Source organism: Lolium perenne, chromosome 7, assembly GCF_019359855.2.
Source record: "Lolium perenne isolate Kyuss_39 chromosome 7, Kyuss_2.0, whole genome shotgun sequence".
In the NCBI taxonomy this organism is placed as follows: domain Eukaryota; kingdom Viridiplantae; phylum Streptophyta; class Magnoliopsida; order Poales; family Poaceae; genus Lolium; species Lolium perenne.
Window position 1 is genome coordinate 2,085,676 of NC_067250.2, and position 25,657 is coordinate 2,111,332.

At 46.7% G+C, this 25,657-nt stretch overlaps 3 protein-coding genes and 1 long non-coding RNA gene across 5 annotated transcripts; 2 read left to right on the forward strand and 2 right to left on the reverse strand.

Moving 5' to 3' along the window:
- The first annotated feature begins 838 nt into the window (after positions 1-838).
- Positions 839-5,030, forward strand: LOC127311695 (sucrose:sucrose 1-fructosyltransferase). The gene is made up of 4 exons (XM_051342152.2): positions 839-1,296; positions 1,500-1,508; positions 1,918-2,756; positions 3,945-5,030. The coding sequence occupies exons 1-4, from the start codon at positions 885-887 to the stop codon at positions 4,629-4,631; spliced, it is 1,947 nt and encodes a 648-aa protein (XP_051198112.1). The 5' UTR covers positions 839-884; the 3' UTR covers positions 4,632-5,030.
- A 2,534-nt stretch (positions 5,031-7,564) lies between these two features.
- On the reverse strand, positions 7,565-11,741 carry LOC127311694 (uncharacterized). 2 transcript variants are annotated; one of them, XR_011749302.1, is made up of 4 exons: positions 11,463-11,741; positions 9,858-11,099; positions 8,936-8,994; positions 7,565-7,860 (listed from the first exon to the last, which is right to left on the reverse strand). It is a non-coding gene; the product is annotated as an uncharacterized lncRNA (long non-coding RNA). The 2 variants fall into 2 exon arrangements; XR_011749303.1 differs by having other exon boundaries at positions 7,908-8,994.
- Positions 11,742-16,157: 4,416 nt separating this feature from the next.
- On the forward strand, positions 16,158-18,501 carry LOC127311693 (glutathione S-transferase T2). The gene is made up of 3 exons (XM_051342151.2): positions 16,158-16,390; positions 17,012-17,489; positions 17,769-18,501. The coding sequence occupies exons 2-3, from the start codon at positions 17,016-17,018 to the stop codon at positions 18,339-18,341; spliced, it is 1,047 nt and encodes a 348-aa protein (XP_051198111.1). The 5' UTR covers positions 16,158-16,390; positions 17,012-17,015; the 3' UTR covers positions 18,342-18,501.
- On the reverse strand, positions 18,425-20,098 carry LOC127311692 (uncharacterized). The gene is made up of 2 exons (XM_051342150.1): positions 19,540-20,098; positions 18,425-19,466 (listed from the first exon to the last, which is right to left on the reverse strand). The coding sequence occupies exons 1-2, from the start codon at positions 19,788-19,790 to the stop codon at positions 18,425-18,427; spliced, it is 1,293 nt and encodes a 430-aa protein (XP_051198110.1). The 5' UTR covers positions 19,791-20,098.
- Between the last annotated feature and the right edge of the window lie 5,559 nt (positions 20,099-25,657).

The window sequence follows — 25,657 nt, forward strand, 5'->3', positions numbered from 1 at the left end:
TAGAATATATATACAAGTATGTGACATGATAGAGGATAAGAAGCCAGCTGTGACTTCTTTTGCAAGCAAATTCCAGGAGCATATAATGATGTAAAAATGGACCACCATCCACTTATTCACGTATGGTTGTCTGTTCTCCGGCCTATATGGTTTCTTCGAACCACTAAGCCTTAGATTTTTAGTTGGCAATCAGACAGACAAAACAAATATTGTTGACATTCTTCTATTTCAAGCGAGATACAAACACATTTGTGCTTTTTATTAAATGTAGTCCTCTATGGTAAACACAAAGACAGAAAAGGCGCCGCAAGAACCCCGTAAAAAAGAGGTCATTGTGGGGTACGTATTCTTCATCTTCTATGTTTTTTTCTCGCAGCACAGATTTTATATTCTCGAACGGTGGCCAACTGGCAAGTTGGAATTGGCCCACAATGATGATGCATGTCAAGAGACTACTAGGTCATCGTCAAGATGATCGTGTGGAGGGGCAATTTTTTTCAAGTCCGGGAAGAGAAGGGAAAAGGAATGGAGTAACAAGGCATATAAAAAAGATTATGTGCACACGGTCACAGGAATAGGGAAGGGAAGGATAGAGAATAGAAAGTGCCTAGAAATGGATAGCAACTATATATCCAAAAAAGAAATCAACCGGGCGAGCGATAAGAGAGGATCCACCGATCTCGTAGGGTCAATGTCCATTTCACCCTCGCTGACCGTCCGGCCCCACACTCCAGCCTCCCACACCTACGCACGCGCTTGCATCCCGCTCCTTGTTTCCATTTTTGCTCCCCGCGCAACTATAAATCCCGCTCGTTCGCTCGCTCGGGAAGCCACATCCATCCACCCATCAGAATCTGCTCCATTTGTTTTGGAATTCGCCGACGATGGAGTCTCGGTCCATTCCCGGCGCGTACGCGTACGAGCCGCTGCCCCACTCCTCCGACGACGCCCATGGCCACGACGACCGCCGGAGCGCCGGCGGCGTGAGGTGGCGCGCGTGCGCGGCCGTTCTTGCGGCGTCTGCCCTGGTTGTGTTCGTGGTCGCCAGCACGCTCGCCGGGTCAAGGGTGGACCGCGTGGCCGTGGACGTGGCTGCCATGCCGCCGCTGTCGGAGACGGCGAGGAGCCGCGGGAGGGACGCGGGCGTGTCGGAGAAGACGTCCGGCGCGGCGGACGAGATGGGGTTCCTCGGCGCCGGCTCCGGCGCCGACGCCGACGGGTTCCCGTGGAGCAACGCCATGCTGCAGTGGCAGCGCACGGGTTTCCATTTCCAGCCCGAGATGAACTGGATGAACGGTACGTACGATCCATCCATTTACTCCTTTCCTTTTCCCGTCCGATTCAGGCTCAGATGTATCTTGCTTTCATATCTATCTATACATCTCTCGCGCGTGGTTGATTTGATCGACATGAGCTGACGCTGTTGCCATTGCTTTCTTTCCTGTTTGCTCGCTGGTGCGGCCGGCGGCGTACCTTCTCCGGCGACGACATGCATGCAGATCCCAACGGTTAGTACCGATTAACCGATCCCTATCCATGGAATATTCTTGTTCAATTGTCGCTTGCCCGATCGCCGCCTGTCTCGCGCCCGCCCGGAAGGGAACCATATCTGTATCTATTTTGACCACGCGCCATTGGTTGCCGGAAAACTGAAACCGGTGTAGATGGATAAAGAGATCGAGATTACCTCGGTCCTGTTTCTCATTGGTACACACGATTAATCACGTCCCCACTGCAATAATGTGCCAGCCTAACCACAAATGATTATTATCCTTTTTATCTTGCCATTAACGTACGCATACATATCCACCTAATCACCGATCCACCTTCCTTAACTGACTCTAGTTTGAGTATAACTAACCCTTCTTTTCTTCCATCCATGGCCTGGATCGATCTAATCTTGAATTGTCCATGCAGGTCCGGTTTATTACCGTGGATGGTACCACCTCTTCTACCAGTACAACCCCGAGGGGGCGGTGTGGGGCAACATCGCGTGGGGCCACGCCGTGTCCCGGGACCTGGTCCACTGGCGCCACCTCCCGCTCGCCATGGTGCCTGACCAATGGTACGACATCAACGGTGTCTGGACGGGCTCCGCCACCGTGTTCCCCGACGGGACCCTCAACATGCTCTACACGGGGTCCACCAACGCCTCCGTGCAGGTCCAGTGCCTCGCCGTGCCTGAGGACCCCAACGACTCCCTCCTCCGCAACTGGACCAAGCACGAAGCCAACCCCGTGCTCCTCCCGCCACCCGGGATCGGTGACAAGGACTTCCGTGACCCGACCACCGCCTGGTTCGATGAGTCCGACCAGACGTGGCGCACCGTCATCGGGTCCAAGGACAACAACGGCCATGCCGGCATCGCCATGGTGTACAAGACCAAGGACTTCCTCAACTACGAGCTCATCCCGGGGTACTTGCATCGCGTTGACGGCACCGGCATGTGGGAGTGCATCGACTTCTACCCTGTCGGTGGCAAGAACGGCAGCGAGGAGCTGTACGTGATCAAGGAGAGCAGCGACGACGACCGACATGACTGGTACACGCTAGGGAAATACGACGCGGCAGCCAACACGTTCACGGCCGTGGACCCAGAGAACGACCTAGGGATTGGGCTGAGGTACGACTGGGGCAAGTTCTACGCATCCAAGACCTTCTACGACCCGGCCAAGAAGCGGCGCGTGCTCTGGGGGTGGATCGGCGAGACTGACTCCGAGCGCGCCGACGTCGCCAAGGGATGGGCATCCCTAATGGTATGCGTCCATCGCTTTTCCCTTTGCTGCTTTGCATCTTAGTTTCATTATGCATATGCTAGTTAGATCTCATACGTCCTGCCATGGATCGGACCTTCAACCTGCTTAATCGAAATCTTAATGCAAGCATGCATATAGATGCTGACGGATCGGCCCGCCGACAAATGCGTAGGCAGAGAACTGTTAATCGCATTGTCAATGGGATGAGAATGGATTTATGTCTGCTAATTGGTCGTGGGGATTGGCGACGTTGTCACGCATCGATTAAGTGGTACACAAGTCGCGGTCATGCCGTTTCACGTTTCTTTCCTGTTTAACCACCTAGCTACCTACCTATAGGTCGCATGTCGCCAGCTATATCGCTGTTGAGAAGATTGACATCTTCAGATTAAGATGACAACTGGGATTGAAAACGTGCATGCATGTTCCGTGTGATCTTTAGTTAATCCCAACTCATGCACCTAAGATGTACCAGTTTTTTTGAACAAGAAGATGTACCAGTTGACCAGACTGCAAACCAATACCCTTCTCAAAGCTATTAGTATAATGCATGTAGCCCTTTTTGATGATCCTCTCCTGTGGTAGGTTGGATACTTTTCAATTGAAAGGCCAGCTGAATTTCAGGAGTACTTTTTCTCTGACCAGTTCCATACTCTCCCTTGCATCTTCCAAACGTTGGTCAACGGGTGTAAGCCAAGTGTCATTTTTCGACGAGTAATACGTAGTAGCAACTAAAACTATATCCAGCCAACTGTCATGCATGTGTCCTAGCTAGACACCACATGTGCACGCCACGTCGATCCCACGTGGAACCATGTGGATGCCTAAATAAATGTATCGATGGCTTCTTGTGCTAACCGTTATGATTGGCAACGGTATCTTAATTTGTCTGCTCCCAGCTAACCACCAAATTTCAACTTTCTCCTCCCTTCCTGTCTGGAATCAAGGATCTGCATCGTACTATATTATGTATTTGCTTGGTCGTACCAACGATGGATCCGACTAATCGCTCTTAATTATCGAGTTTGAACATTCTTAGTTTTGTGAATATGTGACACCAATTTGTTCCGTTCATCTACTTTTCTTTTCCAAGATGTTGATGTGCATGAATGCATGATCGATCATTGGACCTACCTCTGCTTGAATTATTTTTAACTAAGAAAGGGATTGGTTGATGTGTGCTTGCAGTCGATCCCGAGGACGGTGGAGCTCGACGAGAAGACCCGGACCAACCTCATCCAGTGGCCGGTGGAGGAGCTCGAGACCCTCCGCATCAACTCCACCGACCTCAGTGGAGTCACCATCGACCACGGTAGCATCTACCCACTTGCGCTCCACCGTGCCACACAACTCGACATCGAGGCTTCCTTCCGCCTGGACTCCGCCACCATTGCCGCCCTCAACGAGGCTGACGTTGGCTACAACTGCAGCACCAGCGGCGGCTCTGCCAACCGTGGCGCACTCGGCCCCTTTGGCCTCCTCGTCCTTGCCGACGGTAAGGCGGAGCAGACGGCGGTGTACTTCTATGTGGCCAAGGGCCTTGATGGGGGCCTCCAGACCCACTTCTGCCACGACGAGTCACGGTCTACACTGGCCAAGGATGTCGTGAAGCGAGTGGTGGGATACACCGTGCCTATCCTCGATGGTGAGGCATTCTCCGTGAGGGTGCTCGTGGACCACTCAATCGTGGAGAGCTTCGCCATGGGCGGAAGGTCCACAGCGACGTCGAGGGTGTACCCGACGGAGGCTATCTACGGCGCTGCAGGTGCATATCTTTTCAACAATGCCACCAGCGGCACTGTCACCGTCGAGAAGCTCGTGGTGCATGAGATGGACTCTTCCTACAACCAGATCTTCATGGCTGACGACTTGTAGTCATCGTCGTCCATGGATAGCGTGCGCGGATGGTGAGGATGATCACCTACTACATATACATACATACTATTGATCGATCGATCGCCGGATCGGTCGGTGGCGGCTTCCTCTTCTCTTGGATTCAGAAGGAGATGGAGTACTAGCTACTCTATACCATGTTGTTGTTTTGTTGGTTTTTTGGGTTTTGGGTTTTTGACGAGATGGATGAATTAGCTATAGATGGACGATTGTGTCCTATTTCTCTCCTGCCTTCCGAGTGTAACTATACATATATTGGCAGGATCGATGATATCTCTACTGTATGACAGTGATGATTAATTATTTTGATGATATTGATCAATCAATTGTAAATGAAATTATTGGGGAAAGATTTATGAAATTGGATTATGTACGATAAAACTTCTGTGCTAGAGACCTGGAGTCCATTATCATCATTGTAATGGAACAAATTAGTTCAAGCAATCAATCAATCGTAAATGAATCTATCTGTGAAGTGTTTCCGAATCTGTAGTATATATGCATGATTAGATATCTGAATTGTTGATATAGCTCTGTACAATTGCTCTTTTCCTAACGGTCTTTCAGCTGGAGTCCATTACCACCAAGTAACCGAACAAAAAAGTTCAACTGCAAGCATCCTATGAAAGTTGAGAAGAGAATGCATGGAAAAACCAATCATGAATGCGTGGTCGAGCTAACCGGATCATGCATGGGTTTACAATTGTGTAATGCATCCAGCCCACTTTCGACCCGTGCCTCTTTCGAAGAGCCTAAATTGGTTCGCATGGATAACATGCAATGTAATGCTGCATAAATACATGGATCTAGCTGAGCCTAAATATCGATTCCATCCTGGGATCGACAAGCTATCACAGAACTGCAAGCAAGCTCTAGGAGTGAGCACATGACAGTTAGGTCAGCTCGATGGGACTGCGATCAAGTCACTGGCAGCCGTTCCTTCATCGATGTGACAAACACATGTCTCGTGGATCATGGAGGAACGATGTCGCGCCGCGTCTAGATGTCGTAGTTTTGATCCATCCCATTTAGAACACAAATGCAAAGAAAAAAAAAAGACACTTGGGACACTTGAGGAGTATACCAATCAAGGATCCCGAGAGCTGTACGCATTCAGATCAACACTTTGGGAATTCATAGGAGCATAGCGCTAGGTACTCCAAATTTTCATACTAAGTAACTCTTGCCGTGGTTAAATTTAAATTAAAACCATGACAAGAATTATAAAATGCAGAGAGTAGAAGATACATCGTTTGCTGACACATAAAAGAAGATTGTAGACGGTCTCACTTTCTTTTTGGGCTCAGCGAAGGAATGACGAATGCAATCTGAGCTTTGGTATGTATGTACAGTTCGGCCCATTCGAAGAATTAGCAGCGACCAGGCCATTCAGATTCAATCTGTTTCTTTGGAACCCCTCAAAAAAAATCTGTTTCTTTGGCCCGACTCCCACTGCACGGTCATCATCTCTCTGTCAATGCCAGATATTGCAGCCAGCATCTAAAAAAACATTACACCCAGTCTCCCTCAAAAAGGAAGATATTGTAGCCAGTGAAGTCAGGTAACAGCAAAACCTAATCGTAAAGGAAAACAACACAGCTATGCAAAGAAAGAGATGGTAACAAGCTAAATCAGCAAGAACTAATATGGAACGGAGGGGTTACATGTCAATGGCCAATTAAGTTAAAAATAAATTGAACTCGCCTATTTCTCGATTGACCTAAAACAAGCTTTAACTTAATACTCGGTTTCAAAAAAAATCTCGGTCACCATGAAATTCATGTGTAATTAAAAAACAAAAGATATATACCATTGCACACCTTTGTGCAAGTCACACACACATATGCAATTCTCATGGAATCGCGATAGAAATCTAGCAGTTCTAGAGTCGACCTAGAACTAACCTAATTTTTGGTAGACCTAGAACTAGCAAAAGGAAAAAAAATTACCTTCCCTGTTATATATATGTTGATTGCATTGTGGTCAATTGTGGAGCTTTCAGGAATCTTCAAAAGGAAAAAAAAAATCTTAACAAGACTGATAGGTTAGATTTTGTTAGCGTCTTTATCAAAACACTTAGAGTAGTTGTTGACATGTGCTACAACTATAGGAGCACCTACCTGTTTATTTATACTAGCTGAGACTGGCGCTGCGGCACGCCGCGCCTAAATGTACCCATGAGCTGAAGAACACAGAAACGTTGTGTTGCAAGCTACTATGGCGACGTGAAGATGTGCTAGAGACCAGTTGTCAGAGTATAAACAAACAGTTACTTTAGACGTGTATGTGTGTGATCTGGTAATATGAAGATAACACACTGCAGGTGACATCATATCCAACTACCTTGACTGGACTGAAATATGCCTTTTTAGGTGAAAAAGAACTTTATATATCAAAAGACACATGATTACAATCGTTTGTGACAATATCTATGACCGTTGCCAGGACAGACCCCACGATCACCATGTCCTCATGATTTCTAACTTGGCTGAGATATCTGCTGCTTTATTCCTCTCTCACGATCTTGTTAATTTTGCACCTCAGAAAGATGTACATCATAACATCAAGAGATATATGTGATGTCCCTACAGTTGAGATAGAGGACGATCACCAGATTCAGCGGATTTTGGAACTTGGAAGTGGGATGAGAGGAGCAAGGGAACGAGATACAGAGAAACAAGGGGATGAGATTCAGAGTTCTTTTACTTTTCCTTCCACATCCTTACAACTGTTTCCCTCTTGTCTCTTATAGACATACACGTTTACAGGACTCTCAGGTCCACACAATACTAGTCTAACAACACTCCACACCCTCTTCCACCTTAGTCTCTGACAGCTGGGCCACGGATAGCTCACCAGCTCAGCCAACTGGCATCTCATGGTCCACCGACTCTGGAGAAGGTGTGACAATATAGTTCCTTCATGACCTGCAGCACACCAAGGGGCTTGGTTATTTGTGCGACTGAGCCCATTAGCGACAACATCACAATCAGTTTCCAAAATGATCTGTTCATGGAAACTCGGGCAGACTTTTGATGCCCAACAGTATGGCAGTTGCTTCTGTTTCTACAACATCAAACCAGTTATCTATGTTGTAACTGGCAGACAACACTAAGAGCCGTATTCAGTCATGCCAATGACTCCTCGCCCAGTCTTCTCAATGTAGGAGTCGTCCACATTCACCTTCACCCAGCCGTCAGGTGGCAAGGACCTTACCGATCCACATTCACCTTCACCCAGCCGTCAAGTGCCAAGGACCTTACCGATGAGCACACGGACAAAGAGTTAGAGACAATAAGGCGCATAGGTCTTTAACCTTTGTTGTCCATGGTCGAGAGGGGCTGAGCTCCAAACTCCCCTAGATGGCTTTGGATGACAATAACCGAGCTCTTATAATGGTACAACATAGGACTAAAAAAATACTTTGATAGAATTTGAATATGCCATTGAGCTAACATGAAAACAAAGAAAAACAGGAGAAACAAAAGTGATGGAACAATAATCGGTAGCAATTGCAACCGGTGTTACAATAATTTCAACACTGATTCAACATGGTAACTTTTCGGCTGATTCTAAGGAGACTAAAGTTGAAATAAACATGTATCCAAATTATGTTACTAATTCGTACCGAAACATATGCATGGTGAGATTTGGTTGTACCCGAGGACACCAATAGATGACTATGCATCAAGACTAAGCTATCATCAACGATTGTTTAAGGCTCTTTCTTTTGTATGCTTATCATAGATCAGTATATTGTTCTCCTTTATCTAAAAGCTATAGTTAAACTGCATATTTTTTGTGATCGAGAAAATTGGGAAACGGAGGTTAGAAGTACAGTGGATGCAAAGATATATAGAACAACTGGTTATGGCAAGAAGGGCTGCCAGATATCTTCAAGCATAGAAACTTCAAACATTATGTATTTTTCATATGAAAGAAATACTTGGGTAGAACCATCGATTTCTCTGATATGCATGTAGCGACATAAAGTTGTTTATACATGTAGAATTGATCTATCTTATATGTACTACTTCGTTCTTGTTATAAAAAAAACATCTGATGGCCAACTTTAGGACAAAAATGTGGATATGCAATTTAGTGGATGTCAACTGTTTAATTGCCACCATAGTACTGCAATAAGGCGATTTAAACAAAACATTATCAATGATTTTATCTCAAGCCAAGCTATGAATTGGCATAGATAGAATTTGACAATAGTAATACATTTGTCCTATTCTTGTAGGCACCTAGAAGAGCTAAAATTTGTAACATAGAACAAATACCTGAGTGATCTTGATCTAAATTCACCACCCAGAAAAAGAAACACACATTGTGTGATCATCTGAAGCTTGTTTTAGAAATGTAAGTATTAACAACCGACTTATAATCCTAAAAAATTGCAGTGACTACCCATTTCAGGGGACTTGAAAATGAGAATTTGGTAAGCTTATGTGTGCATCCTACTCTTTGAGTGGTGTTCTTCTAGCTTGTCCTGCGCACATTTCAATTGTTCATCTAGCTGAGTAAAATCGTTACTTTATGGTGAAACCAACAAAGTCAGCAGAACACACGGTTACATATTGGTAAAGTCAAACTGACAAATCTAACCCGTTGGAGAGAAAAAACGAGGGAAATAAGAGCTAGCATTATCAGCTGATACGGGGCCTCCAACAACATTCTTATATAATCAGACATATATGAATAATATAATCTAATTGCCCTTTCAAATGCTAATGTGAGCTAAAAGGCAGGTTTCAAATATCATTAAATTTTTTTATTTCTAGCATGGTGCGTCTATGCTCATATGTGCATGATAAAAAATGTATTAAGCCACTGTTTAATTTATTGCTTGTTAGACCAAAACATAAAATTCTTTTTAACTACAGGCTCAGGATATATTGGACTGTATTTCTAGTAAAACAGGTCTAATCAGAGTGGCATGAAACACATCTCTCTCGTTGAGATCATTAACATAATATGAACAAAATACATATGTATCCTTTTCTTGGAAGCTAGCATCAATACTTCCTAGCTGAATTATGTAACTTGCATGCACATCAGTTCTCTGAGTGTATAAAGTTATATACAACACAGTGGTATATAGTGATACAATAACGAATCACATAATAAGGGGTTTCTAAAATAAATAGAGGGTAATTCATTCGGAAGAACATGTATTTAATTTTCTAATGGCCAAACACTGACCATTTAGCACAGATTTCTGTCCAGGTCTTGGAGCTTCCGTAGAGCGGTATGTTGCGGCTGAATGTATTTTATACATTGAACAGTAAAAAAAGCATATGTCCTCTAGTAATTCAAGTAAGGAAGATCTAAGAACACATGCTGATGTTGAAAGAGCCTCTGGGCTGCTTGCAAATTACGTGGCCAGGTGTTTCAAAGTTTTCAGCTTGGTAAGCAAGCACAATGGAACTGGACAAAGGAGTGAAACCAAGATAGTCTATAAGTGAGAAGAATATCTTACATATTAATTAGTTTGTTAATGTACTAACTAAGGAGTGTCTAGAAATTAGAGGATACCTTGAGGAAAAAATAAAGATATGAGACATCTAAACAATGGTCCAATGAATGCCCCTAACTTTGGCTTATATGAACTTCCTGTTTCCATTCACAATCGCCAGGTATCGATTTACATTTCCTTTCAAGCATACGATGCTTAGCTACCTTGTACCCATTGCGCCCAGATGCTTCAACCACTATGCGATTAAATGAACACTTCTTCAGAAAATCGTGATGAAAAAAGGTATCCCAAGTAAATGTATGCGCATAATTAATAAAATGATCATTTGAGTAGTTACTAAAAAGGTTGAATAATATAATTTGGTAAGTTCACTAAAATGTACCTTTTTACTTTGAGGTACACCAAATATATTCCGTTTGATTGCCTTGGTACTAAGAGGGAGTGCGAACTCAACAGGAGATGTCTTCCACCACTTGCAACTTTTCGTCAGTAAATGACTTGCTCTGAAGCTCCTGAACAAACTGTCCACATAATTGTTAAGTTAATGAGCATGTTGCAACAGAAGGGAGAAGATCAAACATAAAAAGAGACAACATAATATGTACTTCAGAGTTCAGAGCTATCAAAAGGTTCAATGGAAGCCCCATATCTATCTGCAGATAAATGTCTGAGTTCACAGTTTCGGTGGGTCAGGATATCAGAAGCGAAGGGGGCATTCAGAGGCAGCAAACAACATACATAACTCAATATGTTGAGTTCATATCTTTTCTTGCAGAAATCTACCCTTCTGGTATGAAACACAAGGTATTATGCTACCAAAAGATCAGACAACCAAGCACATTTTATTAGTTATGGCAAGAAAGTGAGTTAGGGAAGAAGTAAATCTCTGTATTTTTTTTATCATTTATGGCTCTTCTTGGATTATTGCTCCCAGGTCAGCAGCAACTTCGGAGTACAAACACTCACAGCTGAAACCAACATTAAACAAAAGAAAATTTCAGAACAAAACCGTAATCCTCACCTGCTCCCTGTGTTGTTCGATCTAGATCCAGAGGTCCAGAGAGAGAGAGAGAGAGAGAGAGAGAGAGTACGTGGGAGTAAGAAGTACCAGCGGGCGGCCGAGCTCCCACCGTAAACTATGGAGACGAATTCCCCTGTTTTTTCTCTGGCGGGGGTGGATTAGAGTCAGTTTTGCAAGGGGGCGAGGAGGAGGAAAGGAGGTGAGCAGCAGCGGCCGTGGCGGCGCACCGGCCGTTGGTAGTAGAGGAGCAGTGTGCGAGGAAGCACAATGGACAGAAGAGTTAGGCTAGGGCATGGAGAAGAAGACTCACCATAGGGACAACAATGCATCGGGGTGGTAGATGCATCCGGAAAGGAGCACCTGCCGGAGTTCACTCCTCCCATATTCGCGCCGGTGCGTCACCCTCCGTGTTGCCATCCTCCTTCCATGGGAAGAAAAAGGCGCCAAGCTCCTTCTCCGCACCGCCGGCCGCCCGCTAGCTAGGGAAGGGAGGGCGAAGCCTGGGGAAGGGTTGTGGGCGGCGACCGATGAGGGATGGCAGAGGTGGAGGCTCGGAGAGGTAGGGCGAACAAATTAGCAGTTGGCTCCGAACCAGATGCAGTGTTGAGCGGCGGAGCTTTGGATCGTTCGTTTCTGTAAAAGTGGGCACCGCTTTGACCAAACCAACACTACAACCACACATCGAATGCACCAAAGCAGCCCAGAAACGAAGCAGCTCGAAGAAAATGTACTAAGGAGCACCGAAAATCACCACCATGTTAATTCCTAAATCCCCTCAAAATTCTAAGAAAAAAGAGATTGGTTGCACTTTAATATAGTAGTTATTAGACGTGATATATTCCATGACAGCAAATTAACTGACATGGCCTTGCGGCGACATCAAAGAGAAAACAATGTGTGCTCATGCTTGCCATGTAGGGAGGAAAGTGGAGTGGAAAGTTTCCGATTTTTCCGCGGAAAAATGAAAAAAAATGAAAAAATGAAAATGGAAATGGAAATGGAAACATTTTGATGGAAATCGAAACCTGTTTCCGACTAAAATGAAATTTCTGCTTTAGGTTTGATGTGTATGCACAAATCCCATTACATGGCCTTGTCAAGTAATCCCTTCATACATTTGAGGAGGTTTTCCACTGTTCAACCTATTCTAGATCCTGGTAAATTGAGCAACACATTAGAATTAGGAAACAAGTTTGTTGATTCGCTTGAATGCTTGATTTTTTTTGCATGATTCAAGGGTTTTCTTGGTTCCGGCAAATATCTGCATTGCTCCATTTCTGCACCGTATCTGGTATGTATCTGTTTCCGAGAATGTATGCTTCCGTCTTTGTTTCCGGGTGTCTGTATTCATTTTGCCCCCGGAAAAAAAAATATGAAAACAAATATGGAACCACTTAGTTCCGTCTGTATCCGCTCCGTTTTCATCCCTATTGTCATGGCAGAGACTTGCTACTCCAATATGAATGTTTTCCTTTCAGACATTCACACGATCTTAGAAATACATAATGTATATGCTTATTTTTAGGTTTACTTGTACTATTGTTGAGGAATATAAATAAATCCATGGAATTTTCAAAAAAATGTAAATAATTAAAATCTAAACCACATCCTTGTCAGGTTTTACTCCCTCCACGCACCCTCACATAAGGAAATGCCCTGAAATTCCCATAAAATATATAGTAGCAATATATAGTACTCTCTCTGTTCCAAATAAGGCTTATATTTTTTTTAAAGGTCAAGCTAAGTAAAATTTAATCAGACTTTTAGAGAAACCTATCAACAACTATGATATTCTATAGATGCCATATGAAAATATTTCATGGTGTATCTAACTGTATTAGTTTTGTATTTTGCATGTTAATATTTTTTATTAATCACACTTTATCTAGTTTTTTTTTTTTTTTTTTTTTTTGAACTGAACTTTATCTAGTTTGTCATTTTAAAAATAATATTTGCTTTATTCGTTGGAACGGAGGTAGTATGATTTTCATACTAAAAGGCATCGATCCCTTCGAGATAACTTCAATCAAACAACTGCAAATGACAAGGTCGACTATAGCTGGGCACTAGAGCACTACTATGGATCAAGGACATTTGTGGGTGTACAATATTCAATATACTTTTCGCAGATTGAGCTGGTGTTTATGACGTTGGTGTGTGTACACTCTTTCCCTCTCTGTCGGGTGGCATGTATACCGCTCTCTATAAATCTATCATCCCAGCGCTTCATCTGACCAAAGACATTTATAAAGAAGAAGACGAAGAAGAAGTAATGGGGAAGAGCCGCGGCAGCATCGCCTTCTTCACAACCTACCGGCCGACAGTGCCGCTGGACATCTTCTCGTGCGCTGTCACTCTGCCGTCGCCTGCCCAGCACGACGACGATCTGCTCCTCACCGACGGTGTCTCCTACGACGACGATCACCGGCGATTGGTGGCGGAGATACCTGAGTCCTTGATTGCTTCTTCATCTTTTTAGGCAGGGTGTTTTTTGTAAGATTGTAGGTCCTTTCTTCAAATAGTAGGTTCTTTGTGCGAGTGATGCATAAGGGCTTCTATGTAAATTGTACCCGCCACGTGCAGTTCTAATGGAGTTGGTTCGGGGTCGTTCTAGACCCTTTCCTTTGTTCAAAAAAAAGTATATTAGTAACTTATTGGTAGTACAATTTTGTGTTTTGACATTCTTGAAGCCAAAATTTATCAAAAAGGGTTAAGTAACAGGTGAAAGTATGCACAAAGGTTTCAACCAAATGTTCCTACATTTCAAATAATGGAAACCATGATAAAAATAAACCATTGTTGCAAGGAATTCTCCAATGTTGTATATGTGCTAATTCATTTTTATCCATGTAGATGAGGGGTACCAACAGCATATTCTCCACGGCGTGGAGTCAAAACCAAGACGGGGGGAGAAGGTGCACAAGAACCTCTACATCATGGAGGACGCTGAAGTTGGGGAGTTCAGTGAAGGCACGGTGAGTCGGCTGACCAATGGTCCGTGGACCGACACTCACTGCAGCTGGTCGCCCAGGGGTGACTGGATCGTCTTCTCCTCCTCCCGCGACAAGGCCGCCGGTGCGCCGGAGAAGGACATCCTGGACCCCGGCTTCTTCGCCGTGTACCTGGTGAAGGCCAGCGACCCCACGGTGGTGGTGCGGGTGATGCAGAGCTCGGATACCATCGTGGGGCATGTGAACCACCCGATGTTCGAGGGCTGCTCCGGTGCTCCCCCCTAAATGAGTTAAAGGATCATAGTGGGGCTTTTTTCGTGTGTTGGGTCGGCCGAAACCCATATCCAGTCCATGTATACCCGTCTGTATTGATACAGTATGTGTATGTCACGTAAGAAAAAGAAGAGATCACATGAGCAAGATTTGTATATGAAATTTCTATTTTAGCACACACAGGTGACCATATATACGTACAGAAACGAGATACAAGACAACGCGGGCCATACGAGCCTATACAGGATTGTACGGAGGGTGAACCTACACTAAAATTACAATCGTGCCCCCGCTTTTGAATATATATGGAAAGATCTCCACCGTTGTTCTGTTTGACGCGCTCAGAATTTTCTCAGGGGAGGAGCACCGGAGCAGAAGTGCCGATGTTCAGCCCAGACATGAGGAGCATCGTTGTGGCTGCCGACCTCACCGCCGTCTCCACGGAGCCCATCTCGATGCCGCAATTCCTGCACTCGGTGAGGCCCTATGTGTTAGCAAATAAACCGCGATTTATGTTTGTCGCGTGTGTGCGCGAGTTTCTGCTCGTGTAGTTCATGTACGTAGCATGCAATATATACTGACGTTTAGAGCTGATTGACCGAGGCTGTTTAGAGCTGTTAGAGCAGCCGCGTTAGACGCGTATGTGCGCGTCATGCGCACCGGCCGGATCGCAGCGGCAGAGTGGAGGAAGTGGAGTTCGTGCTCCCTAGCGGTAGCCCCTGGTTAGCTATAAAACCCCATGTATGTGTGTGCTTCTAAGTACTGGTTTTGAGCCAGCTGAAAAGAGAAAAGGATTCGGGCGTTGGTGGGCTCACGGCGGCGTTCGTCGCCGGCCGGAAAATCTCTTCTGTCACTGTTGTTCTTCTTCCACCTCTGAGAGAGAGAGAGGGAGAGGGGGTGCAGCCTCGGGCTGCACCAACACTATGGTGATATCTTCTCCATCGACCTTCGGGACCCGGACGACATGAGCAAGAACGAGGGCATCAAGGAATTACATCGCATCACGCACAGTCGCTATGAGTACGCCACACCAGAGTGGACCAGCAGGTTCGCCAGCGATGACCCTAATGGCACCCAGTGGAACAGCATGCTCGCCGGAAGGACCAACCTCGCTTTTGGGGCGGCGTGTCCGCGGTAAGTGGAAGTTGCTTTCAGTGACGAACGAGAGGGCTGTCACAAACACATCTCGGCATGATCCATATATTTCTTTAAGTATATATCTTGTGCTAAAACAATATGCTTCCAAGCATATATTTGTAACATCTTTTCCCCTGCATGTTGATACTTGTCTTTGTAATAATATATTGACCCAGAGTAGAATTTTATTTCATCAAATAACTTATTGGTTTGATGACATCATCCTACTATTTGTAACAATGAATATTTTTTCCTTGCAAAAAATGTTGTACTGGATAAACATTTTTTTTACCTCATGGGCATTTCTTTGTGCTAGATAAAAAAAATAGTACATCATGAATAATATATTTTTGCACTGCGTGAATAATTTAATTTTCTAAGTTGCAACCCAGTTGACCTGCAATCCCATTTTTCTTTCACAAGCTTATTTTTCAAACCGACCTTTAACTGACACTGGAAATTTTGATATACATGACAGTGGCAAATCCAAGTTAGCCTTGATCCATGGAAACTCTGTCGGTTCACGTCCTTCAACTTCACCATCCATGAGCAGGCGAGCAGCCGGTGTTCTTCTTCAGAATAATGGTCCTAGAGACCTTAGAGCATCCCTAGTGGTCTCTCTAAAGGTCCATCCAAACATATTTAGAGGGTCATGAGGCTAAAAAACGTTCCCAGTGGTCTCTCTACCCCATCCTCTAAATTTAGAAGCGCTGCCATATCCTCGCTCCATCCTCCAAATATAGAGGAGGAAGCCACGACCATCGAAAGCAAAATTGCTGCTCGCGCTCTTCTTCCCGCGCGCATCTGGAGAGCAGAAAAGGAGGCGGGAGCGTCTCCCGCGAAATCGCCGTCGCCGTCGCTCCACTCCGCCGGCCAGGTACGACTTTTTTTCCCGGGGGATTGCAGCGGCGCTGGGCGGGGGCTCTGGGCGGCGGCGCTGGCCGCGGCGGTCGAAATCGAGGGAGGGTTGGGGCGCTGGCGGCGGCGGCCGCGGCGGTCGAAATCGAGCTTCGACGGCGGCCGAAATCGAGGGAGGGTTGGGGTGCTGGGCGGGCGGCGGCGCTTGGCGGGCGGCGGCGCTGGCCGGCGGCGGCGCTGGCGGCGGCGGCGGCGCTGGGCGGGCGGCAGCGCTGGACGGGCGGCGGCGCTGGGCTGGGCGGGCGGCGCTGCGGACGCGGTCTGGCTCGTCCTCCATTCGCGCGTGTGGACGAATCGCGCGCTGGGCGGACGCGGCCTGGGGCGTCTCTGGTTTTTGAGGCCTGCTAGTTCTATCGTCTCTGTACCAAAATATGGTCTGCTAGTTCTATACTATGTACTAGTTTTTGTACCAATTTTTTTGGATAAACACACATGATTGAATTGCCTGTACTGAAATATGTTTTGCTAATAGCGTCTGTGCTATTTCCTTTAGAAATTGCTGTTTGCATAAATATTGTTGGCTTTGGAGGCTGTTGTTTGTAGACTAAATTGTTGAATGAATTTTGACATGTTTTGCTAGATAAATGGATAACTCACAGACGGATGACATTGGGTTTTTAGACATGTTGAATGGGGGATCAGGTGAAGTGAATTGGAGTGGCACACAATATTCTAGCCCAATCAGTGAACAAGAGAAGATGCCAACTCCGGATGTTTCTGTTGTTTCTGCATCTGCATTTGCAAAATCAAAACAAAAGAAGGCAAAAGCACCGTCGACGAAAGGGAAAAATTGGTCTAGCGATGAAGACAAGGTGTTGATAGCGGCATGGGGAAACACTAGTTTGGATGCGGTGACCGGGACAGATCAAAACTCAAGTTGTTATTGGAATAGGATTTTAGATTACTACAACTTGCATAAGGACCCGTCATGGCCCGAGCGTAATTATAATGCAGTCAATTGCCGTTTCACTGTTATTTCAGCGGCCACAAGCAAGTTTTGTGGATGTCTTCAGCAGATATTAAACCTGAATGAAAGCGGAAGGACTCTCAACCAGAAGGTAACGCTACATTTCTGTTTGCAACAAGTTCTAATTCGCTTTTAGTTTTATCTATGTGTGGCCAATCTGATGTGTGGCCAATCTGATCTGTGGCTTTCTGTTGAAATGTTTTCTGACATTTTTCGTATATTCTAATAATTCAATTTGTGACGGTAAAGTCTGTGTACTGAATTACTAATGCAACACTGCACTATGCATACTGAATTCAGAGTACACTAGGGCCTGGGTCCTTCTGTGCAATCTGATCTGTGGCTAACACTACAGTTGTTGTTTTTGTAGCAAACAGATGCTGAACTCATGTACATGTCTTTGGATCCTGAAAAGAAGCCATTCAAACTAATGCATTGCTATGTAGAGTTTGAGAAGTACCCAAAGTGGGCGACACGTACAGTTCCTCAGAAAAAACAAAAGAAAACCTCCGATGCAAGTCCAGGTTCAACCTCCAATGATGAAGATTTTGTGGTATGCACAGATGCTTTAGAAAACGAGAAAAGACCTCGTGGTACCAAGTATGCGAAAGAACAAAGAGATAAAGCCTCCGATGGTAGTGCTGTCAAGTTGTCATTGGAAACCGTATGGGCACAGAAGTTAGAGAAAGATGATATCAAAGAGGCGGCAAAGAGTGCTCGCTATGCACTAGCATTTGAGTTGCAAAAAAAGCAGATTGAATTGAAAGAGAGGGAGGATGCAAGGCAAGAGAGGGAGGATGCACGGCAAGAGAGGGAGGATGCACGAAAACAGTTTGAATTGGAAGAGAAAATCATGCTCACGGACACTAGTGGTATGAATGCTGCACAACAGCAATTCTACAAAGGCAAGCAGGATGAGATCATCGCTCGCCGACACCACTAGTTTATGTATGATAGCTTCCTACTACATTAGCTGTGTCAACTACTAGTTTATGTATGATAGCTTCCTACTACATTATTATTACATCACTCGTGTCCAAACTTTTGCCAAAGGTGCTCAACTATATCATCTTGAAGCTGAAAATGATCATGTTGGTTTCTAATCTGTTGATGCATCTGAATGAAAGCACTCAGCTCTTCTGCGTGAGTGCGAGATACTGTGACTCTTTCTCCCATTGCCTCATAACTGTAATTTTGGCGACCAGTGTGCCGCTCCTCTTCAACTATCATATTGTGCATTATGACACAAGCTTTCATGACATCGCCGATTTCTTTACGCTTCCATCCTTTCGCAGGTCCTCGAACAATGGCAAAACGGGCTTGGAGAACTCCAAAGGCGCGTTCCACATCCTTTCTAGCCGCCTCTTGCCTTTTAGCAAATAATTTCTTCTTTCTGGTTGATGGAGCTGGTATGGTTTTCACAAGTGTTGCCCACTTTGGATATATACCATCTGCAAGGTAATACCCCATTGTGTATTGATGACCATTGATGGTATAATTCACTTCTGGAGCTTTACCCTCTGCTAGCTTTGCAAAGACATGAGAACGGTCAAGAACATTTATATCATTGTTTGACCCTGGTAAACCGAAGAATGCATGCCAAATCCAAAGATCCTTTGAAGCAACTGCCTCCAAGATCATTGTGGGCTCTTTTACATGGCCTTTAAACATGCCATGCCATTTTTTTGGGCAATTTTTCCAGCCCCAGTGCATGCAATCTATACTCCCTAACATACCAGGAAATCCTCTTTCCTCCCCTACTGCAAGTAATCTTGCAATATCATCTTCATTTGGAGACCTCAGGTATTCGTCCCCAAAGATTTCACAAATTTTGATCACAAACTTCTTGCAAGCCTCTAGATTAGTAGCTTCTGCCGACCGGATGTACTCATCGGCACCATCAGCTGCTATTCCATAACTTAGCATCCGCATTGCTGCAGTCATCTTTTGCAACGGATGCAACCCAAGAAGTCCACAAGCACTTCTTTTTTGCGTAAAATAACCATCATAATCATGTTCAAGTATACTATCGGATATGCGCTTAAACAAAGTACTGGACATCCTAAACCTGTGCATAAAGAAGTAAATGAGATAGGGAGGTGAAAATAGAAAAAACTGAGAGTAATGGAGTAATTGCGAACCTTCGCCGAAAAAAGTGTTCGGGATAGCGAGGATTTTCTCTGAAGTAGTCATTCCAGAGGAGAACAAATCCGGCATCTCTTGCTCGGTCAATTGTCTGACGCCCATGCTTGGAACCGCCATGGCATCGAGCATTCCTCTTCTCTTCCTCCTCACGCTCTCCAAATGCTGCAAGAATGAGTTCGTCGTCATCAGATGAAGACGACGACGAATTCATGAGCATATCCAATGAGGAAAATTCTCCATTCATCATTTTTCGGTGTTGGACAGAGGAATTCAAAAGAGAGATGAGAGAAGGAAAAGCGAGGAGTGTTGGATGAGAGGTGGGAGGGGTGGTATATATGGACCTGGAAATATAGCCATTGGAAATATAGCCGTTGGAAATATAGCCGTTTGAAATATAGCCGTTTGAAATATTACTAAACTATATGAGAGAGAATTTAGATGTCCTAGATATAGAGGAACCACTGAAAAACTGAGATCATCTAAAAAGGAATCTTTATAGATGACCATCTATATGGAGATATAGAGGACCACATTTAGAGGAACCACTAGAGATGCTCTTACCAAGGTATGGACGTGAGGCGTTAGAAATTGGAAGCAAATCCATCCCTGGTGCCATGATCACCTCAGCATGGGTTGGACCAACATCGTTACGGAAGTTCCCGCCTTGAGAGGTCTTCCCCTTGGCCTCTTGGCATAGCCGCCCTCTGTAGCATCTTTGGAACATCCCTTGCCAAGGTTGTACACGGGTGCAACTATCATCATCAAGCTTGGAGCACTTCAAAGAAGAAGTGAATTAGAGGATGCACAAAGATGTAAAACCTCATATAGAGACACACGAAGCAAAAGATGTGCTTAAGACAATCATCGGTGGAGTTGGGAGCCACGTACATACTGTTATCACCAGAATTTGACCAAGTTGGAGGTGGGCCACGATCAAGATAAGCCTGAAGGTTATTTTTGGAGAGAGCACGAAGATCGGCCTTTTATATCAAGTTGGGCTTAATTGCCCGTGTATCTGTAAAATATTAGATCGCATCTTAGTTTAGAAGTTAGAATCTTACTCGTGCACGGTTTGGTGCACGCCCACATTAGAAAGTCCCCTGGACTATAAATATGTATCTAGGGTTTATGGAATAAACAACTCACGTTCAACCCAAAACAAACCAATCTCGGCGCATCGCCAACTCCTTCATCTCGAGGGTTTCAATCAGGTAAGCGACATGCTGCCTAGATCGCATCTTGCGATCTAGGCAGCACAAGCTCCACGTTGTTCATGCGTTGCTCGTACTGAAGCGTCTTTGATGGCGAGCAACGTAGTTATCATAGATGTGTTAGGGTTAGCATAGCTCTTCGTATAACATGCTTACGTAGTGCAGCCCTTGCATGTCTAGCCGCCCTCACGCCTATCTCAGGCGTGGGGGCGGCACCCTGCTTGTTCATCATCTAGTAGATCTGATCCGTTACGATTGCTCCTTGCTCTGCAAGGATTAGTTTAATATCTGCAATAGTTAGGCCTTACAAAGGGGTGGAGGATCCAGCGGCACGTAGGGTGGCGTTCGCAAGTCCTAAACAGGATGTTCCGAGGATCAACGTCATGTTGGTTTTTAGGCCTTGTTTAGGATCGGCTTATGAGCACCGTGCGTGGCCGCGAGGCCCAACCTGGAGTAGGATGATCCGATTATGCGGTGAAAACCCTAAATCGTCGTAGATCTCATTAGCTATATTTTGATCAAGCAGGATCACCAAGTATTCGTGCACCCCGTACGGATCATGGGTGAATCGGCTCTTTGAGCCGATTCACGAGATAACTTGAGAGCCGATCGAGGCTCGTATTTAATGTTTACGTGTATGCCATGCGGGGAACTAAGCGAGGCATCCCCATCACCTTCCTGACCAGGTATAGGTCAGGTGGCACGCCCTTGCACTTCGCATCGCCGCGTGTGACCAGAAGAGCATTGCGGGCCGTCGCTCGGAGGGGTCTCAGCCAGCCGCAGCTCTAGGCTCTTCCCGGCTCTACCGTGTTGCCAGGCCGCTGCCCGCCGGTGGGTTTTGGCAGGCAACACATTCTGGCACGCCCGGTGGGACAATCGTCTACATCAACCACATCGCCATCTACATCTGAGATGGCGGCGGACGGCACGCCAGTCACCTACGAGGAGCTGCCTGACGAGCTCAAGAAGAGATACGACGAGATCAAGGTCACCCTCGAAGCCGACCTCATCGGCTCTTTCCAGAGAACCCGTTCCCATGGCATCAGATGGAAGGGATTCTCACCGCAAGGTGCACTCGATGGGATAGATCTCTCTGCCCCGTCGGAGGAACGCACCAGGGGCCTACGGCAGGAGATCAACTACTTGGTGGCTCACTCGCTACACCGCCACTCTGAAAACCTGGTCAACGTGTTGGAGCGTCTCGCTCTGCACGTGATCCAGGAGATCATGAGCCACCAGTACTCGCCGTCAGGACCAGCTCTTGGGACGCATCAAGGAGAGTTGCCGCTCCAGTCCGTCCACCGCTGCCATATGCGTTGGCGGCACCACAAAGTGCCGGCTACACCGGCATTCGTCGTCTACAAGATTGGTGGTGACCCTAGTGACTACCAGTTCTTGACTGAGGCGCCTAAGGAGATCCCTCAAGGATACGCGTGCACGTATGTGCCAGATTGTGGCAACTGCGTACTCTCAAACCAGGCCACAACATCAGGGACTCCGGCGAAAACAGGAGAAACGTCAGCGACAGAGCTTGAAAAGCAGACGTGGCTAACTAAGTACGCCACCCCGACGAAACTCCCGAGCCCAGCTCCTGCAGTTGGCTCAGAGCTGGAAAAGCAAGCATGGCTGGCTAAGTACGCCACCCCGGCGAACCTTCGAGTGCAACTTCGGCCGGCACGGCGGATCAGATCGGTACCATCTTGAGAGACCAGTTCGGCATGGTGCCGAAAAGAAGGGCAATCGGCTATTCCAAGCCGTACCCTGACGAGTACGAGATGATCCCGCTGCCACCTAAATATCGGCTCCCTGACTTCTCCAAATTCAGTGGATCAGATGGCTCCAGCTCCATCGAGCACGTCGGCCGATATTTGGCGCAACTAGGACCGGCTTCAGTGTCGGATCAGCTACGTGTGAGGCTCTTTTCACAGTCCCTCACAGGATCGGCTTTCGGATGGTACACCTCTCTGCCAGCAAACTCCATCCAGTCTTGGAAGCAATTGGAAGAACAATTCCATACGCAATACCATTCAGAAGCTTCCGAGTCTAGCATTGCCGATCTAGCACAACTACGTCAGAAGCGCGGAGAAACGGTGACAGAGTACATCCAGCGCTTCAGGAATCTTAGGAACCGATGTTATTCGGTTCGTATAACTGAAAAGGAAGCGATCGAGTTGGCGATAGCTGGCCTTGCAACACAGCTCAAGGACATGGCCTCCCAAGCGTATTATCCCTCGATGGCGCACATGGTTCAGAAATTATCAGCATATGAACAACGCCACCGGACACTGTGCAGGACAAGTTCAAGCGTGCGATAGTCATGGTCGATACAGAGGAGGATGAGGTGCTGCGGGAGACCAAGAAGTAGCGATGGCTGAGTGGACTCGGGGAGGAGCCCCCGTGTCCTGCAAATGGGTAAAGCCACCAGGGCCGCCCAGGGGATTTGATTTTGACGTGACCAAGACTGAACAAATCTTCGACCTCCTGCTCAAGGAGAAACAGTTGACGATTCCTGAAGGTCTCAAGTTCCCCACGGCGCAAGAGCTAAACGGAAAGCCGTACTGCAAATTCCACAACTCGCTCTCCCATGCCACCAACGATCGCGAGGTGTGGCGTCGGCACATCCAAGCGGCGATAGAGAAGGGGCGTTTAATTTTCAACCAAGATGCGCCATGAAGGTCGACACCCAACCCTTCCCCGCCGTTAACATGGTAGAAGTCATCTACCCTGAGGGTTGCCAGCCAGGTCCCACGTTCAGCATCAACATGGTAGGACCTGGGAACCACTCTGGCAAAGATGGAGATGAGGGCAGCTGCTCTCATAGCAAGGATACAGAGGAGGCCGCTCCACGCGATCGGCTCCATCATGATGGCAAGCGCTACGTCACAGAGGGAGAAGTGAAGAACATAAGATATCAACGACCTCTCTCTGATCACCTCCTCAACAAATATGTAAGTCAGTATGACCAACGCCGACGGTCCAACTATGATGATGAAGGAGATCGTCTGGCTAGAGAAGCCAGAAGACATCGTCGGCAGGATCGCGATGAGGAGGAGCACGAGCGCCGTGCCACGGACAAGTCAAGGGAGCAGGATGACAACGCCAGACACTGGGACTGCCCTTTCTTCAGACACTGCTGGGATTCAGGAATGAGCCGATTGCCCACAATCGGCAATTGCCCAGAATGCACCCAGAAGAAGGAGGCAGCCAACGTGTCCGTGTTCAAGCGCTTAGGGCCTCTCCCGCCCACGAGCAAACGTCTTTGAGTCACCTCGTTGGGCAGATCTTGAGGATTCCGAAGACGAGGGACTAGGAAAAGAAGAAGACAGGTACCACCGTCCAAGGTGGTGCCCTGACGGACTCAGCCGTTCACAAAAACGCAGGGTTCAGCGGTTGCGCGGCTTGGAGGAAGCCGAAAGTTTATACTTGCACACGCTAAGGAAGGCACGGCCTGATCTGGCTGCAAAGGTTCAGCGAGCCCTGGATGAAGAGGGTCGTCCACGGAGAATGGAGTGGCGCCCCAAACAAAGGAGAGCCGATGATGAAACATCGGCTGGCACGAACATGGTGTTCATCCTCCCTTCAGAGTTCAGTGCTCCAGGGTTAGATGAGACATCCGTGGCACAACTTGACTGCGGCCCACGGCCGGTTATCTTTGAGAAGCCACGAGAAAGGAGCTACGGACATCTGAAGGCCCCTGTACTTGCGAGGATATATCGATGGGAGGCCTATAAATAAGATGTTGGTGGACACCGGAGCGGCGATTAACATCATGCCGTACTCTATGCTACGTCGGTGGGACGCTCTAGCTCGGATCTAATCAAGACCAACGTAACTTTGAGCGATTTCAACGGCCAAGCGTCTGAGGCACAAGGAGTTCTGAACGTGGATCTGACCGTAGGAAGGAAAACTATCCCTACAACGTTCTTCATCGTCGATAGCACAAGCAGTTATGCTTTGTCTTCTTTGGGAAGAGATTGGATCCACGCCAACTGCTGTATTCCCTCCACGATGCACCAATGCATAATACAATGGGATGGAGATGAGGTAGAGGTCGTCCAGGCCGATGACTCAGCCGAAATTTCAACGGCTGGCATGAACGCATGGGAAGCAAAGAAAGCCAAGAACCCCTTTCAGGCATCAACTTGGACGACTGCGAGCGCATCGATGTGACAAAGGGAAGGGTTAAGTTGGTTTTATCCACTGGCCTGACCATATAGTTGAAGCGAAGCGATGTGCAACTTGGCGAGGCTGATCCTTGTGATCGGCCCCAAAGGTCTATGAAGGGACATTACAGAACCTTCAGTCAGCGCTCCAATCATTGTGGAGGCCGATCCCAGTAATCGGCCAAAATTATCCTCATCACGTGTTCTGCTTGTGTTCACCCTCGACCCTATCAGGAGCCGACGTGCGAGTTACAGAGCCGATATCTGCCATTCTTTGACAGCTTCGGCTCGGGGGGCACCTAAACAGGGGAACCAGATGCAGGGGTACATGTGCAGGGGTACATGTTGTGCAATGAAATACTGGGGGCCGATAGGAAAAAATCGGCCGGTAAAAAAAAAAAAAAACAGCCGATGCAAGGGCATCGACTTTAGAATTGAGAAACAGCCGATGCGCAGCCATCGACTCTAGTGGAATCATGCGATGCTTATCGAGTCTCCACCAAATCCAGGCCAACGGTGGTGCCTTCTGTTGCTTCGAGGGAATAAAACAATGAGAATTTCTTCAGCGATTTCGAGCCGATCCGGGTTTCTGAACCTTTCCTCTGGGGCTAGTTTAGCTAAAACGGAAGGTTATCGGCTGTCTGAGGAAGGAAGAGGATCGGCTTTGGCGCATTCTCTCTGACGTTCTCGCCTCGAGTAAGGCTCGGGGGGCAGCAGGCTCGAGTAAGGCTCGGGGGGCA

Excerpts from the sequence above, each read along its gene's own strand:
- LOC127311695 (XM_051342152.2), top strand. The coding sequence starts at position 885 with ATGGAGTCTCGGTCCATTCCCGGCGCGTACGCGTACGAGCCGCTGCCC. Across the intron at positions 2,757-3,944 it reads AGGGATGGGCATCCCTAATG|TCGATCCCGAGGACGGTGGA; the intron begins GTATGCGTCCAT and ends GTGTGCTTGCAG.
- LOC127311693 (XM_051342151.2), top strand. The coding sequence starts at position 17,016 with ATGGATAACTCACAGACGGATGACATTGGGTTTTTAGACATGTTGAAT. Across the intron at positions 17,490-17,768 it reads GAAGGACTCTCAACCAGAAG|CAAACAGATGCTGAACTCAT; the intron begins GTAACGCTACAT and ends TTGTTTTTGTAG.
- LOC127311692 (XM_051342150.1), bottom strand. The coding sequence starts at position 19,790 with ATGATGAATGGAGAATTTTCCTCATTGGATATGCTCATGAATTCGTCG. Across the intron at positions 19,467-19,539 it reads GAACACTTTTTTCGGCGAAG|GTTTAGGATGTCCAGTACTT; the intron begins GTTCGCAATTAC and ends CTTTATGCACAG.